The sequence below is a fragment of the Phyllostomus discolor genome, chromosome 1 (assembly GCF_004126475.2).
Source record: "Phyllostomus discolor isolate MPI-MPIP mPhyDis1 chromosome 1, mPhyDis1.pri.v3, whole genome shotgun sequence".
Lineage (NCBI taxonomy): Eukaryota > Metazoa > Chordata > Mammalia > Chiroptera > Phyllostomidae > Phyllostomus > Phyllostomus discolor.
In genome coordinates this window covers 169,379,393-169,395,497 of record NC_040903.2, presented here as the reverse complement: position 1 = coordinate 169,395,497, position 16,105 = coordinate 169,379,393, and the positions used below count along the sequence as shown (strand labels likewise).

The window sequence follows — 16,105 nt, the reverse complement described above, 5'->3', positions numbered from 1 at the left end:
AATCTCCTAATGGAGTCGTATTTTCAAGAGGCTTAAAATTTCCAAGTGGCCAATAGCAATATTTCTTGACCCATAAGCTACAGGAGCAGCAGCCATCTCCTGGCCCGAGTAAACGCGAAGCTCAGGAATTCCTGGCATCCACTCCCACGTTTCCAGTAATGTTTATAGATTCAACCTTTTGGAACGGACCATATTTTAAAGAGCCAGAGAAATAAAATGCCATTATTTTCCTTCTTGGAATTTCAAGGCATAAATTTCACATCTGCAGAACAGAGAAGTGATATCTGGAAGCTCAGTCCCAGCTAACCCTGGAATAAACTAGGCGCACCCCCCGCCCCATGGGTGTGGCAGCTGCAGGGAAGGTCGTGGAAGGTGGCCTGATGGAGGCCCGGTTCCTGTGTTTGTCCCTTCGTTGAGTCATTCATTGAATATTTCCTGGGTCCCGTGCCTTCTCTGTGCCACACGCTGGGCACATGGATCATTTCACTAACTACCCCTGTGCCGCCTCACTTTTGTCACTTAATCTGCCTACAGCTCAGTGTCTGCACCTATAAAATAGGGATGATAATAATAATGTAATTTTAAAGCCCACTCGGTAGGGTTTCTTGGAGGTAAAATAAGGGTTGTGTAAATGATAAAGCACTATGCAATTTGAACATTTATTTGTATTTGTCTTACAGCTCTTATTCACATGCTTTGGTCTCACGGGGAAATAGTAATGTTCTACCGGATTGAAAAGTGCATGTCCCCTGGCCCAGTGACCTTTCTTTTTCTTTCTTTCTTTCTTTCTTTCTTTCTTTCTTTCTTTCTTTCTTTCTTTTCTTTCTTTCTTTCTTTCTTTCTTTCTTTCTTTCTTTCTTTCTTTCCTTCTTTCTTTCTTTCTTTCTTTCAATTTTATTTATTTATTTTTAGAGAACAGGGAAGGGAGTGAGGAAGAGAAGCAGAGAAATATCACTGTGTAGTTGCCTCTTGTGCGGCCCCTCCTGGGGGCCTGACCTGCATCCCAGGCATGTGCCCTGACTGAGATTCGAACAGGTGACCCTTTGGTTTGCAGGCTGGGCTTTGAGCCACAGCAGCCAGGGCCCAGTGGCTTTTCTTGCAAGAACTGCAGAGCTCTGGACTCCATGGGGGTCTACGCCTTAGGCATTGTTGGCTTTAACGGAATGGGCAGCCTGTGGAAGCCAAGACCAGGGGACCAGTCAGAGAGACACTCCCCCCCCCACACACACACGCAATAGCTGTGCTGCTGTGTGGGCTCAGAGCGTGAGCAGACCAGAGCTGTGAGGCAGCAGTGCCACAGACACTAGCTGAGTTTGGACAACGTAAATAAAGCCCCACACTCCTCCCGCTCTGCTGTTCCACGGTCTTCTGGTTAAACATCCTCTGCTCCAATCACCATATCAGCTTTCCCAGGAGAGAGCATGAACAAACCCTCACTTCAGAGAGCTTTGTTGTCACTGATGTCATTTAGGGGTCTTTTTCCTTGTGGGCTTTTGGCATCTTGTGAGACTGGGCAGCTGCCCACGAGGGTTCAGATGTCAGTCAGCATCTCCACGCCTCAGGGCAAAGGCACCCCTTGGGCTTGCCCTGTGGCTGACACAGGGCTTCCCCAGCAGTGCCGGTCTCGCACAGCAAACCCACGTCTCGTGCTTGATTGCTCGGGAACTGCTGTGCAGGTTACAGTGTGGTCGCATTGGAAGTCTGAAGCCCTTCTCGGGAAAAAGGCCTGCTGTAAAAGGGAGCTGGTGTAGCTTGGCTCCTTCCTGTGCTTCCTTAATGGGGAATAGACACAATAAAGGGACAAGTGCGTACAAATTAGCCTGAAGTATGGGTCAAATAGCAACAGGGAAACTAAATTACATTGTGCCACAGTTACATACAATGAAACGTGGATTTGCTCAGTGATGTGGAGATTTCTAACTATGAACTTATATATTTATATATATACACACACATATATGTATATATACATATAAAGTGAAACTTTGTGATTGAAATGGGAAAAATAATTTCATTATTGTGAGTCTTTAATTCTTGTTCCAACCCTCATGATCTCAATGAAATGATTGGTTATTTTGTTTGTTTGTTTGTTTGTTTGGTGAGAGAGGGAAAGGGAGGAAGAAAGGGGGAGAGAAACACGCTGTGCAAGAGGAAACATCACTCGGTTGCCTCTCGCACGCCCCCAGCCAGGGACCCCGCCCACAACTCAGGCACTCACCCTGACTGGGGACCGGCTGGCAGCCTTTCAGTTCGAAGGCCGGTGCTCCGTCCACTGAGCCACACCAGCCAGGGCAATGAAATAATTGTTTTTAAAACATAGTTTTCAGCCATATCAGGTTTATTAGGAATACAAACACCATAAAATTCCAGAAGTAACAAAATGACCTACATCATGCATATCCATCACAAAACCAACCTGGACTTTGTTACTCCTCGTCACTTTTAGATAAGTGGGTGTGAGTTTTCACGAGGGATGGTGGGACTGAGGTGTGCTGGCCAACAGCTAGCTGTCTGGAGCCGTAAATGGGCCTGTTTCTTCTGCTCGCACTGTGGCCAGTTGCAAGCTACCGTTGTGATTTCCCCAGGTCGCAGGGCTGGGAAGAGAAGCCCATTGCACACCGCTGTCATCCGGCCGGGCTGTCCCCACACGTGAGCCACAGATGACAGCGTCGAGAGCACTGATGGACATGAGATGTAGTAAAATAATTAGGAAGGGTTGTCATGAGAATTTATTGCCTGCGCTTTAATATAACTTATTTAGTCTTACATGTGTTTGATTTCATCTTTAATAATGACTGTTTAACAGCTGACCCACGAAAACTTTGAGCGCCTGGCAGCCTGCTCTCATGGGCGGGGCCGAGCCCGTCCCAGCTCCCCGGGCGGCAGGGCCTGGTTTGCTGTGCGGGAGAGTCTGGCCCCTTCTCCACCGTGTTGGCCAGGGGGCTCTTGGCTGCCAGTGGGGGGGCTCCAGACACCTGAAAGAGCTCATTAATCAGTTTCTGGCAAGTCACCAAAAAGTCATTGTCTGTCCTCATTATTGATTACACAGGATCGCCACCTAGTGATGCAGAGGAGATAGTCTGGGTTTAGGGCTGAGCCCGTCTGGTGTGGATTGAGCCTGGAAGATGGCCGTTTCCTGCTGTGGTCTCCAAGTCTACGTGTGGTGAAACGCAGACACAGTGACTGCCTCCTGGGCACAGACTTCCTGTGCTCTGTGCACGTCTGACAGTAGAAATTTTGTTGGGAGCCCTGTGTAAAGCTCCCTTAGAATTAGAAAGAGGACCTGGGCCATTGCTCAAGTTCCCCTTTCCTAACAGAAGAAGACACCTGAAAAGGTGAAGCGATCCCCCCCCACCCGTTACGTGCCACCAGTGGCAGAGCTGGGCCTCACACCCACCACACTGACTCGGGAGGCAGGGTCCCTTCTGCAGACGGGCAGGCCCTGCCCCGACAGCGAGTGGTGTGAGTCACTGCACCACTGCACTGCTCCCCCGCCCTGAGAGGCACGGGCCTGCAGAGGGTGTGGCTGGGGATTGACGTGAGATCTGCAGGCTGAGCAGGACATGGCAGCCCCAGTTGAAGGGTAGAGACAGTCCAGGGTAGCATGGCCAGAAAGGCCAGTGTGGCTAGAGCTCTGGAGGTCTCATGCAAATGCCATTGTGTCATCCAGGGAGGAAGCCAGCAGGAAATCCCAGCTCCCCTCGTTGGGCCTTGCACGGGGGTATTGTGAGGTGAAATGAAGCAATATCTGTGAAAATGCCTAGCACGGTGCCTGGCCCAGGACAGGCAGAGCCCTGGGCATGTGTAGCTGCGTCTCACACAGCTACAGGCAGGAGTGCCAGATGACATCCCATCTGCTGGCACTTGCAAGAAGAGTGGAGACGTGCCCCAATGCCACAGTGAGGCAGATGTGGCTGGTGAGAAGGATGGCTGTGCCCAACTGGCTGTCTTTGGGAAGACGCTGCCTTACTGGAGCAGTGGCGCCCCTTCCCGGTCACAGAGGACACTCAAACAGGAAAGAGCCAGACAGTGGCGACCTCGGGGTTGCCCTCTCCCCATACAAAGTGCAGAGCTGTTCTCCACCTCCACACCCATTCCCCACCAAACACACTCCCTTCCCGAGCAGCAGCACCCATCTCAAAGCTGCAGGGCTCTCCCCACTCCCAGCACTGGAGTGCTGTAAAACCCGTGCAGCCTGCTGACAAGGGGCCAGGTGGCTTTACATCGCCAGCACGACAGCAATTGTCCAGGGCCTGGGACAACCAAACTGAGTTGCCCAGGGTCTACCCAGGAACCCAGATTCCCCAGTAATCCCCGAGGAGGTTTTACTCTGACTTTCCTGACAAAGTAGCCTCTGGTGCCTTGGGATCAAAGGCCCCTTGCCCGCCCCCACTCTGCCTGGGACACCAGCAGCCCACCGAGGTCACAGTGGGTCTCAGTGGTGCCCTGCAAAGCCCAGAGGGGCTCGTGCAATTTACTCTTTAAAAAAATCAACCACTTTAAAATACAGTTCACCCATTTTTGGTACAATCACACAGTTGTGCAACCATCATCAGAGTCTACTTTTAGAACATTTTCATCATCCCAGAGAGAAAGCTTCTTCCCGTAAGGAGTCATCCCCCCATGCCCAGCCCAGCCTTAGGCAGCCACACTAATCTGTCCTCTGTCAATATAAATAGCCTTTTCTGGACATTCCATATAAGCAGAATCATCTTGCTTTTGTTAAATTTACTCCTCAAGACTACTTTCTTTTTTATGTCTTGTAAATGGGATTGTTTCCTCAGTTTCATTTTTGGATTGTTCATTGCTAATGCCCAGAGATAGAGCTGATTTTTATAGATTGATCTTGTATTCTATAATCTTGCTGAACGTGTTTATTAGTTTTAATAGCTTGTTAAGTGTATTCCTTAGGATATTCTATGTGCAAATCATCTCACGTGCAAATAGAAGTATTTTCACTTCTTTTCCAATCTGTGTGGCTTTTATCCTCCCTCACTGATTGCTCTGGCTAGAGCTTCCGGTGCAGCACTGAGCAAACACGGTGAGAGCCGACACCCGGTTTTGTGCCTGACCTGAGGGGAGAGCACTGTCTTTCACCAGCAAAGTGATGTAAGCCAGGGGTACGTGGCCAGGGTGTCCAATCCCAACCAGGGCTCGGGGCTTCCATGAAAAAGGGCGGGAAGCACCGGTGTGGCCTGCGGCAGGACAGGAGACTGGGGGCCAGCAGGGGCCACACCTGGCAGGGACTTCGTTGGCCACAGGAAGGGTTTTGGTCCATTTCCCAAGAGCAGAGAGAAGTGTCTTCAGTGGGGGTGGAGGGTGGCGTGGGACGAGGGGAACTAACAAACGCGCTGGGGTGATGTTCAGGGAGCTCAGAAAGGAAGCAGCTGGCAGGGAAGAAAGGGAGGAGGAGGAACTGAGGGCTTAGTCAATGCTGGAGGCGGCTGGGCAGAGGGCCCAGGGAGGGGTGGCCGCAGGGAGGGGAGTCCTACCTTTCAGGGATCATCCAGCTTTATCTCGCCACTAAGAGGCTCCCCTGTCTAGAGACCACACCTAAGTCCCAATACTCTTGGCTCCAGACGCCTCACCAACCTGCACTGATGTTAGGTTCCCCCTCCCCCCGCAATATAAGAGAAGCCAAATGTCCATTTATGGCTCTTTTGAGGGGAGTGTGTGTGTGTGTGTGTGCGTGCGCGTGCACACACGCACATGTGTGAACATTTCCTCCTAACCCTGCTCCCTGGAACTAGCAGGCTGGGCTGGAGGCTTTCCTCCCTCCCAGGTTTTTCTGACACACACCCCACCCCTCCACCTTTTCCCTACTGCTGGGAAATCACCTGACTGCCGGTATCCAGGCTAATGGCCCTTATTAACCAAATGCAGACATCCCTAATATATAGGTTGCTTAATTAAAAGCCTGTGTGCCAGCCAGCTTTCAGAGGAGCCAGCACCTCTCAAGCAGGGATTGGGGATTTCCAGTAGACCAGGGAGGAGATGATGTCATGCTAAGGACCTATCAGGCGCCTTTTCTCTGTGATAAAAGTGCATGGTGGGGGGTGGGGACGTGGTCAAGCTAAGACTGAAATTTGTGCCACTTTGGGGTGGGCTCCCACCCACGAAGGAAGAGAGCCCCGGGTGGCACCCAAGGAATCCCAACCCTGCTGGGAACAGCCCTACCACCCGGCTGACGCCCAGTGCCCCCTCCCCCCAAGCCACCCCTCACGATCCGACTTACTCATCAGCACCAGTTAGCACCTAGTGTCACAGGACCTCAGCAAGGACAGTGGGGCTCTGGCCTCCTGAGAGCAGGGCTCGAAACCCAGTATGCTTTCCCTCCCTTCTCCTCCTTCCACCCGTGGTGTGAGCAGGTGTCCGAAGACCCAGCCCGATCTAATGGCCAGCCTCACGGTGTTGAGTTCGGGCCAGCCTTTCTCAGGGGAAATCTGAAGCTTAATTTTTGTAAGCAAATGAATGTATGTAGGCTTTTCCTTTGGTTTGTCCTTAAGCGAAATGCGGGTTGTAGGGAGTGTTTTCTGTACTTTTATTTCCTTTTGTTCTAAATGTTTTTATGAACATGTCTAATAAATTGTCGTTTCGGATATAAGTTTAAAGATCTCACTGAGTAGGAACAAGCTATGGTTATACGCTTGAGACAATGTATGCATGGTGACGGGCGGGGGGCACTATAGTAGGTTGAAAGAACACATCTGAAGCTGGATTAGGGTCCTAGTCCTGCAGACGTTTCTGATCACCATGACCGAGGGGAGGAGGTGCTACTGGCATCCAGCGGGTAAAGGCCAGGGATGTTGCTAAACACCCTACAGTGCCCAGGGCAGCCCACAACAGAGAAGTAAGTGACCCCAAAGTCAGTAGCGCTGCTGTAGAGGTGCAGCTCTGGATAAAGTCTTACACAAGAAAATTTATAATAGCATTTTTTATCATGGAAGTTGGAATCGTCCCGAGTGACCCTCAGCAGTGGAGAAGTAAATTGTGACGCATTCATGCAGTAGAATAGCATGAAGCAATGAGAATGAATGAACTGAAACCACGCACATCAACAAGGTACACCTCAAAAATGGAGCAAGCGGTAGTAGAATAGGATTCCTTTCGTGCAGTTCAAACAGGCACACTGTGGATGATCTAGGGAGGTGTGCGGTGAAACTACAAAGAAAGGCATAATTATTAATACAAAGTGCAGATGATTGGTTCTGGAGGGGACTGCAGCCGAGGAGAGACTTCTATGGCACCAGCAAAAGTTCTGTTTCTGAAGTTGGGGGAGGAGGGTAGATTCGTGACCTTTTGTTTTATTACCATTTAGATGTATATATACATATATATGCTTTACAAACTTTTGTATAACTGCCTTTTCCACAATATGCCGGGGGTGCAGTAACAGCAGCTGATGTTTATTGAGAACTAAATGTGTGCTTTTGCAGTGACCTTGTCAGGGAGGCTGTTTTAGAGAGTGACATATCCTTCTAAGGATGGAGCTGGATTCGAACTTGAACAGGGCAGAGCCAGCCCTGGGGTCCAAACCACTACACAGTGCTGCTGCCTGCTGTTGGGTGCCATCTCCCATCTGCCTCCACTCTCTCTGCAGGGTCCGGAGACAGACGACCAGCAGGCCTACCCCAGCAGGAGGCAGACCCAAGCCCCAGCCCAAGCCTAAGCCTCAGGTGCCACAGTGCAAGGCGCTCTACGCCTATGATGCTCAGGACACAGACGAACTCAGCTTCAATGCCAATGACGTTATCGATATTATCAAAGAAGGTAAGTGCATAGCTGGCTGGCTGGGATAGCCTCCCAAAGAGCATGCAGTCACATTGCTATAAAAACTAGTTTAAACATGAAGGGAATTTATGGGCCCCTGTAACTGAAACTTGTACAGGTAAGCCACATTTCAGGCTCAGTTTAATCCAGGCTCCAGCTTCTTTTTTTTTAATGCTTCTTTTAGCTCTTCCCTCTTCTTTGTATCTCTTCCCTCCTCAGGCTTGTTTTCCTCCTGGTAGCAAAATGGCTACATCAGTACCAGGCCAACAGATCAAACCATATCTGAAAGCTGCTTTGTCTATGAGACTTAGCCTCTGGGCAACGCCCTCGCTTTCACTGGGACTGGATCGCATTGGTCACGTGCTCACCCCTGAAGCAATGTCTGCGGCAGAGTGGGCTAGAACAGGCCAGGGACTGCCCTGGCAAACGGGAGTTGGTCTCTCCCATGCAAGCTCCAAGGCCTCCTCCTAATGCAGCTGATGGAATGGAGGCCAGGGAGGCAGCCTGTGACCTCCATCATGAAAGTGGCTGAATGTTCTACTAATTTGGTAGAGAAGATAAGTTAGAATATCATATACACATTAAACTTGAGCACCTATGGAGGCATAAAAAAAACAAAGGTAATGCCTGGCTTAGGATGTTAGAAAAAACACCATGAAGGAAAGGGCATTTGTGATGTGCGGGGTAGGGAGACAGATAGACAGAAAAGTCACAGAGACTAGAAAGAGCAGGTCGTTTTAGGAAAAAGAGCCGATGCCCGACCTCGGGCAGAACCACCCCTCCCCCCACCCCCCCAGGAGCTGACCTGGGAGGCAAGATGACTGACAGTGGGCGTGGCCTGGTTGTAGAATGTCTAGTTCTAGGAGATCGCGGCGAAGACACTGGAGAGCCACCGGGGTTTAGGAGCAGAGCAAGGACAGCCTCAGTGAGCAGCGGCCCTGGGCGAGTATAGCGTTCAGGAAGAGGTGGCCGAGGACAGTTCCAGGGATTGTTGAACAGTTCCTTCCTCCCGCGGGCTCTCCCAGAGGAGACGGAGACGTCCAGGTGCCTGCGCCAGACTCCTTCTGACTGGTCTCTGGGAGGTGGTGGGTTTCTTTTTATCTTTTTTAACCATCTAGTTCTCCACACGTTTTAATAGTTTAAGCCATTTAATATCCTCCTTAAAAAGTAATTGTAAAAATAACTGTTGAAATAAATTCCAATAAACACAAACAGGATCTTTATTACGAGCTTTGTTCGGCAAAAATAATGGAAATAACCTAATATCCAATAAAGAAATGGGTTAGAAAGAGCTTTGCTATATCCATTCAGTGAACCTTTATGCAATATTTTTATTAAAGATAATGATATGAAAGTACAGTATTGAAATTGGAAAATGTTCATGGGAAAAAGTTAATTTACTATGGACTATAGTCTCGTTTTTTGGAAAAATACAAAATGCATACAGCTATCTGTATTGTCTATATATCATATATGTATTATAGAAAATGTTGAATTGGTCTCAAGTATTGAATTTTAAATGAGTATTATTTTTCATTTCTCAATACTTTCAAATTTTTCTAGAAATAACATATATTAGATATATTTAAAATAATTGCATATTTACATAAAATGTAGAGTCCTGAAGTCATCAAAACATGTTTTGAGTTATCACTGTGGTTTACACAGTGTGGTGTGAGCGCAGGAATAGACGTGTAGATAAATGGGGTGGAAGAGAGCCCAGAAACAGACCCCTGTGTAGATAATATATGATAAATGCATATTTAATGTGTGATAAATGTGGCTTTGAAATCAGGGCAAGGATAGGCCATTCCTTTCTATTTGGAAGAGAAAATACAATCAGCTACCTACCTCATAAATGAAAAAAATCAGATGGATTAAATATCTAAAAATATATGACTAAATTATAAAATTGTTAGAAGGGAACCTAGAATATTCTATTAATCTTCCGGTGGGAAAAGCCTTCCGCTGGAAGACACCAAGCTCCCAAACTATACAGGATTTAACCTCATAAAAAGGCTAAATTAAAACCTTCTGCATGGTGAAGAGCACCAGGAGCCCAGTTAAAGTATAGAAACTCCTCCACATGAGTAGGACGAATGGTCCCATCCGCAAGTGCAAAGGGCTGGCGAGGCAACGAAGGGCAGAGCCTCCCAAGTCATCAGTGAGATGCGACATGAAACATTTCACCTGTAACACCAGCAAAGACTGAAATCGGATGTGGTCCACATGCCCTTGTCCAAACCCTTGGAGCTAGATGTGTTTCAGAAACCAGACATGGGAGCTCTTAGGAAGTTAATAATGGTATGTGTGTGTACGTACTTACATAGCTCCCCTTGAGGGTCCCGAGGCAACACCCTAGACCAAAGTCAGTGGTTCTGCTAAGAAACATGAGCATTCATACTCTTCATGTCAATTCAGGTCAAGTTTTACCATCAAATGAGTCTCAGAAAACTTTTAATTTTCAGAACATTCTGGATTTTGCTGTTGCAAATGGAGTATGGGTTATCATATCTGTAGTTAATGAGAGAAATAGGTAACTTTCTTTCCTTGTTTCTTTTGAAACAGACTTTTGGGAAGGAAATTTAACAATATTTATCACCATTTTTAAAACCCCATGTCATGAATTTATATTTAACCTCTCTACCAAAATAAATGTTAATAAATATATATTTAAATATATAAAATAAAACTATATATAAGTAAAGTAGAGTTTTCTTTAATCATAGTAATGTGGGAAAGGATTTCTAAACATGATAGAGAACCAAGAAGCCATAAAATAACAGATCGTTTGATTCAACTACTTATATATTAAAATACCTTAAACGTTAATGTGGTAAAACATAATAAAAATGGGAGGAGGATATTTGCAACTCGTGTGACATATTCACAAATATATCAAGAACTCCTAGTCAACAAGGCGAAGAGCAACAACCGACAGAAAACAGGCAAATGACAGGACCAGCAGTGTGCGTGTGGCTGCAGGAGAGAATACGGACGCTCTTTACATACCGATTTGAAATGATCGTTGGTATACATCATCAAGGCTTTAAAAAGTGCAGACTGTGTTATGCATAGTATGCTATCATTTGTGTACCGTGGGAGTTGTTTTTATAAAGACTTGCTTTCTTGTACGTGGAATATCTGAAGAAAGGACCAGGCGTAGGCGACACTGCTCGCCCTCAAAGAAGGGATCCGGTGGCTGTTTCCACTGTTCATCCTTTTGAACTTCTGGACGTATGCAGGAAGGCATTATCTATGATAAAAATAACATTTTTCTTGCAAGGGTAATAGGAGGCCCATCTCCTTTGACTCGGCAGTCTCCCCCATAGAACTACCTGCACACAGGCATAAAGACATGCGTATGGACGTTTACTGCGTTAATAGTGAAAAATTGGGACCACATGCCCATCAATAAGGAAGTGGCTGCTACATTTTGGGATACAGTGCAGCTGTCTAAAAAATGAGATACAGACATGGAAAGGTTATATGTAGAGTCTTATGAAGTATTGAAAAGCAAGATGCAAAATAGCAAGACACAGAATGGTCCATTTCTGTTTAAAATGAGTATGTCTTTATAATCATAGAAGAAGTTCAGGAGAAATATATACCAAATAGTTATTACCGGTGCAGGGCCAGAGGTTAAGGCAGAAAGTAAGGATTGGAAGCGTTGCAGACTAGATCCTTCCAGAAGCAGGGTCTGAAATGGAGTTAGGGGTGTAGAGGAAGGGCCAACAGCAACGTCTCACAGCTGGGCAGCAGGTCCTTCCCCGAGGAGGGCCCCCTCCCCCCCGAGGGCCCCGTTGTGTGTGTGTCTGCTGTATGGAGAGGTTACTTTCTGCCACAAACTTTTTTATTTAAAATAAGAGAAAGTAAAGAAGGAAAAAGAATGCGGCTAGAGCCCAATCGCCCTAGCCCGTGGGACGGCACGGCACGGGAGCAGGGCGTTCGGCTCAGAGCGGACAGCCTGGCTGCCCTTCACTTTTCCCTCTCTGTCTCCCCGCAGACCCTTCTGGCTGGTGGACGGGCCGGCTACGGGGCAAGCAGGGCTTGTTCCCCAACAACTACGTGACGAAGATCTGAGTTGCGCAGAGACTCTGGCACGCGGGGCGAAGGAGCTCCAGGCACAGAAGGGGCAGGGACATTCGGGGCTCTCCTTCTGATCTGTCGCAAGCAATTGCTTCTCCAAGGCCTGGACTTATTCTGGCACCTTCCCCGGGACACTGAAAAACTGGGTTGGGGAAAGGGAGCATCACTCCATAAATGACCCTAAAAGATTGCCTATTCATAGGAACCCGGGAGGGCAAAATGGCCACCCACTAAGATTTATTTATTCTATTTAAACCTGGTGAGAGGACAGGCAAGGTCCACTCAGACCTTGCTGGCTCTATCCAAACAGCACCCCACTCAATCGCCAGGCCCAGGAGGTGGCTGTAGGTGGCCACTGACAAGTGCCTCTAGTTGAAGAGCACATTTCTTTAATCCCTCTTTTCCTTACCTGACACACAGCATTCCTGTCTGCCACCTGCCCTCTGCGGGCTAGGCTCAGTGTGAGTGGGCGCTTCCTGCGCAAGTGCCGAGGGCTGGCGTGGCCTGCTGAGCACGCAGGCGCAGAGGGGCGCTGGTTTACACTTCACGGGACCATTGGGCTGCCTGGCTGCGCGGGGGCTGGGGGCTGGGCTGGGGGCCTCGCTTCTTCTGGGTCCTCAGTGGGAATGTGGCTGGCCCATGTTGGTTTTCTGTTCAATGCTGTACCTATTACTAGAAGGGCCTCTTTTTTTTTTTTCTCAAGCTGTACATTTATAAAAACAGATCATATACTGTATATATTAAAAAATCTCAAGATGGTAGAAACATGTATGAATGTACTAAGTAGTATTCCACTGTACTTATTCATGAAGGTAGGTTTTATTACAAAACTCACACCAGGTACTTACAAATGTGCACTACTCATTTTCAACTGTAGAATCAGTATTACTGCTTTCTAGCCCAGTCTCCGAAAACCCCTCCCAGCCCTTTCCCTACGGATTAATTTTCTTCTGCCCCCCTCATGCCCATTACCTTCTAATAAATAAAGAAATCAGTGAACCACCTTGCTCTTTCTTGACATTCATTATGGGTTAAATTGCGTCCACATCCCCCCCCCCCCCCCAAAGGATATTTCGATGTCCTAACCCCCAGGGCCTCAGTATGTGACCTTATTTGGAAATAGGTTCTTGATGGAGGCAAATGAAGTCGTTGGGATGCGCCCTAATGCAGTGTCACTGGTGGGCACAGAGGGAGACGATGTGGAGTCAGCCGGCGACAAGTCAAGGAGAGGAGCCTAGAGCAGATCCTTCCCTCGGAAGGAACCAACCTTGCCGACACCTGGATCTCAGACTTCTACCCTCCACAATTGAAAGACCATAAACTTGTGTTGCTCAGCCACCGAGTCTGTGGTGTATTGTTAAGACAGCCCTCGCCAACCAGTTCAGCGTGACTGCAGTGACAGTGGAATGCTGGGGGAAATGGAACATGCAGCAATAGGAAAGGCTTACAGGGGAGACTCCCGACCACTCCTCTCCTCCCAGGAGCCACAGTCCCTTGGAAGCTGTTGGGAAAGGAGGGTTTGGGAGGCACGCACCAGTTTGTTGTCTCAGGATCCCCGAGTCTGTGGGAAAACAACTATAAGGGGTTGCATGTAAAAAACTATCCGAATTTGGAACAAAGTAAACCAGTCAATAATGTGTTTTATCAAGAACAGGGCCCAGACCAGTGTGGCTCAGTTGGTGTCACTCCATGAGGAGACAGGTCACTGGTTCAATTCCCAGTTGGGGCATATGCCTGGGTTTCAGGCCAGTCCCCCGTCGGGGCACGTAGCAACCAATTGATGTTTCTCGCATCAATGTTTCTTTCCCTCTATTTCTCCCTCCTTTACTCTCTCTCTAAAAATAAATAAATAAAAATCTTTTTTAAAAAACAGGGAGCAAACTTGACAGTAGATTTCAGTCCTGGTTGTTGTTCGTGTGTGACCACATAAGAGAGAAATAGAGCCATCATGAGATGACATGAGGAAAGGGAATCCTATTGACGCTATAGTGTCCTTGTATCTTATAAAGGACTCTCAGATTCCTGGACTCACTGAAAGTGGAAGGGAGGAGACAGAACCACAGTTCCAACCAAGGAGCATCAGGGACTCCCACAGTCTTGATGCCCAGGCTGCTTTCTTGCAGACAGGAACACCAAAATCACTGCCCATTGTTACCATACACCCCTAGCTGGCTAGGATGAGCTTTTGTTTTTCCTCCTAAAAATCAGTCTTGGGCCCTGGCTGGCATAGCTCAGTGGATTGAGCGCGGGCTGTAAACCAAAGCATCGCAGGTTCGATTCCCAATCAGGGCACATGCCTGGGTTGCAGGCCATGGTCCCCAGCAACTGCACATTGATGTTTCTCTCTCTCCCTCCCTTCCCTCTCTAAAATTAAATTAAAATCTTTAAAAAAAATCAGTCCTGGGATAAAAGAAACCCAACTTTTTAAGAATTTGGGGCTGACAGCACAAGTCTGGATTAAGCATAGATTCTCGTAAAAAGGGCTATCTTGAGGATGTCCTAATTCAAGTTTTGGAGAAACTAAGGTGACTTTAATGGACAATGGAAGGAGTCACAACGTGTGAAATTCCTTATATAAAAATTTATTGGCGCCCTGGCTGGCGTAGCTCAGTGGATTGAGCGCGGGCTGGGAACCAAAGTGTCCCAGGTTCGATTCCCAGCCAGGGTACATTCCTGGGTTGCAGGCCATAACCCCCAGCAACTGCACATTGATGTCTGTCTGTCTGTCTCTCTCTCTCTCTCTCTCTCTCCCTCCCTTCCCTCTCTAAAAATAAATAAATAAAAATCTTAAAAAAAGAGAGAGATTCTCCTTCCCTATATAGTTTAAAAAAAAAATTTATTGGCTTTGCTCTGGCTGGTGTGGCTCAGTGGATTAAGTGCTGGCCTACAAACCAAAGGGTCGCTAGTTCAGTTCCCAGTCAGGTCACATGCCTGGGTTTTGGGCCAGGTCCCCAGTGGGGGGTGCTTAAGAGGCAACTACATATTGATATTTCTCTGCCTCTTTTTCTCCCCTTCTCTTTCTAGAAATAAATAAATAAATAAAATCTTAAAAAAAAAAAAAACCAGCTCATGTTTAAAAAAAAATGTATTGGCTTTAAACAAGTTTCCCTAAGGCGTAACATTGAAAGAAAGACAGGAAGGAAGGGGAAAGAAAAAGTAATTCCCACTTGGGGGAAAAAAAAATCAGTCCTGGCTGGTTTTAATTAATTCTTGGTATTTTAAATGTGTGTGTAACTGGGGCCCCTCGGGCTCTCAATAACCAAAAAGGAACTGGGTTAGACATCCCCTCAAGCAGCAAGAAGAACCCTCACCCACGGGGATCACAGAGCAAACCCCCATCCCTGCGCTCATGTCCCCCACCCAGTGTCAGGCTCAGAGGAGTTCTACGTGTTTAAATGGGTAGGTGAATTTATGATTACAGATGAAGAAAACGTAAAAGTCATTACCTTAGGTTCCCTCTAGTCCCTGGATGTAACTAGGCCTGCCGTTTTGTTCACTGTTCAGTTAAATAGACCTGTGATTAGTTTGAGAATCACTTAAACTAGGATTTAGAGAGGGTCAAGGGGCCTTCCCTGCCTTCTAGGATAGGCCATCCTCCTTGGGATGTGGAGTGAGCAGGTGCGCATACACCACACGCGTTGAGCAGTAGAAATGCAGTGTAAAGGTGCCGCAGAGGCTTCCAACCGAAGGTTTAAGGCAACCAAGCTTGAAGGTGGCACTAGGGCAGAAGTGTTCCAGCAGATAGAGCAGCAGTTCCCAAGCCCTTCAGCCTCAGAACCCCTCTGCATGCCTCCGCATTACTGAGGGCCTCGCAGTTCTGTTTTGTCAGCTACCAGTATTTCCGATACTAGAAATTCAAACTGAGAAAATTTTACACCAACAAACATTCCACTCACTGCCAGAGTGATGGATGTTGTCGCATGTCACGTAGCCTCTGGAAGACCCCACCAGCCACTATTCACAGGACTGGAGTTAAAAAAACAAAAACAAAAACATGCAAATAAAATCCCAGTATTATCATCAACATAGTTTTGGCCTCATGGACTTCTTGAAAGGGTCTCAAGGGACCCTCAGGGGTCCCCAGACCACATTTTAAGCATGCCAGAGTGGTAAGTGCTAATGAACAGGGTGCAGCAGGGAGAGCAACTGGCTTTCTGAAGCCATGCAAAAGGCCCATCGCTTCCTTAGTTCTCAGGGAAGCAAGACATAACCGTGGAGAGGACAAGGGGTGAAGCCCTTTTAAGAG

General features: G+C 47.6%; 1 protein-coding gene across 1 annotated transcript in view; it reads left to right on the top strand.

Annotated features, from left to right (window-relative positions):
* The window catches only part of MYO1E (myosin IE), a 200,797-nt gene extending 188,242 nt beyond the window's left edge, over positions 1-12,555 (top strand). The window contains 2 exon segments of the mRNA XM_028505868.2: positions 7,601-7,770; positions 11,777-12,555. Of these exon segments, the coding sequence (XP_028361669.1) occupies positions 7,601-7,770; positions 11,777-11,853 (247 nt within the window). The 3' untranslated portion in view covers positions 11,854-12,555.
* The last annotated feature ends 3,550 nt before the right edge of the window (positions 12,556-16,105 follow it).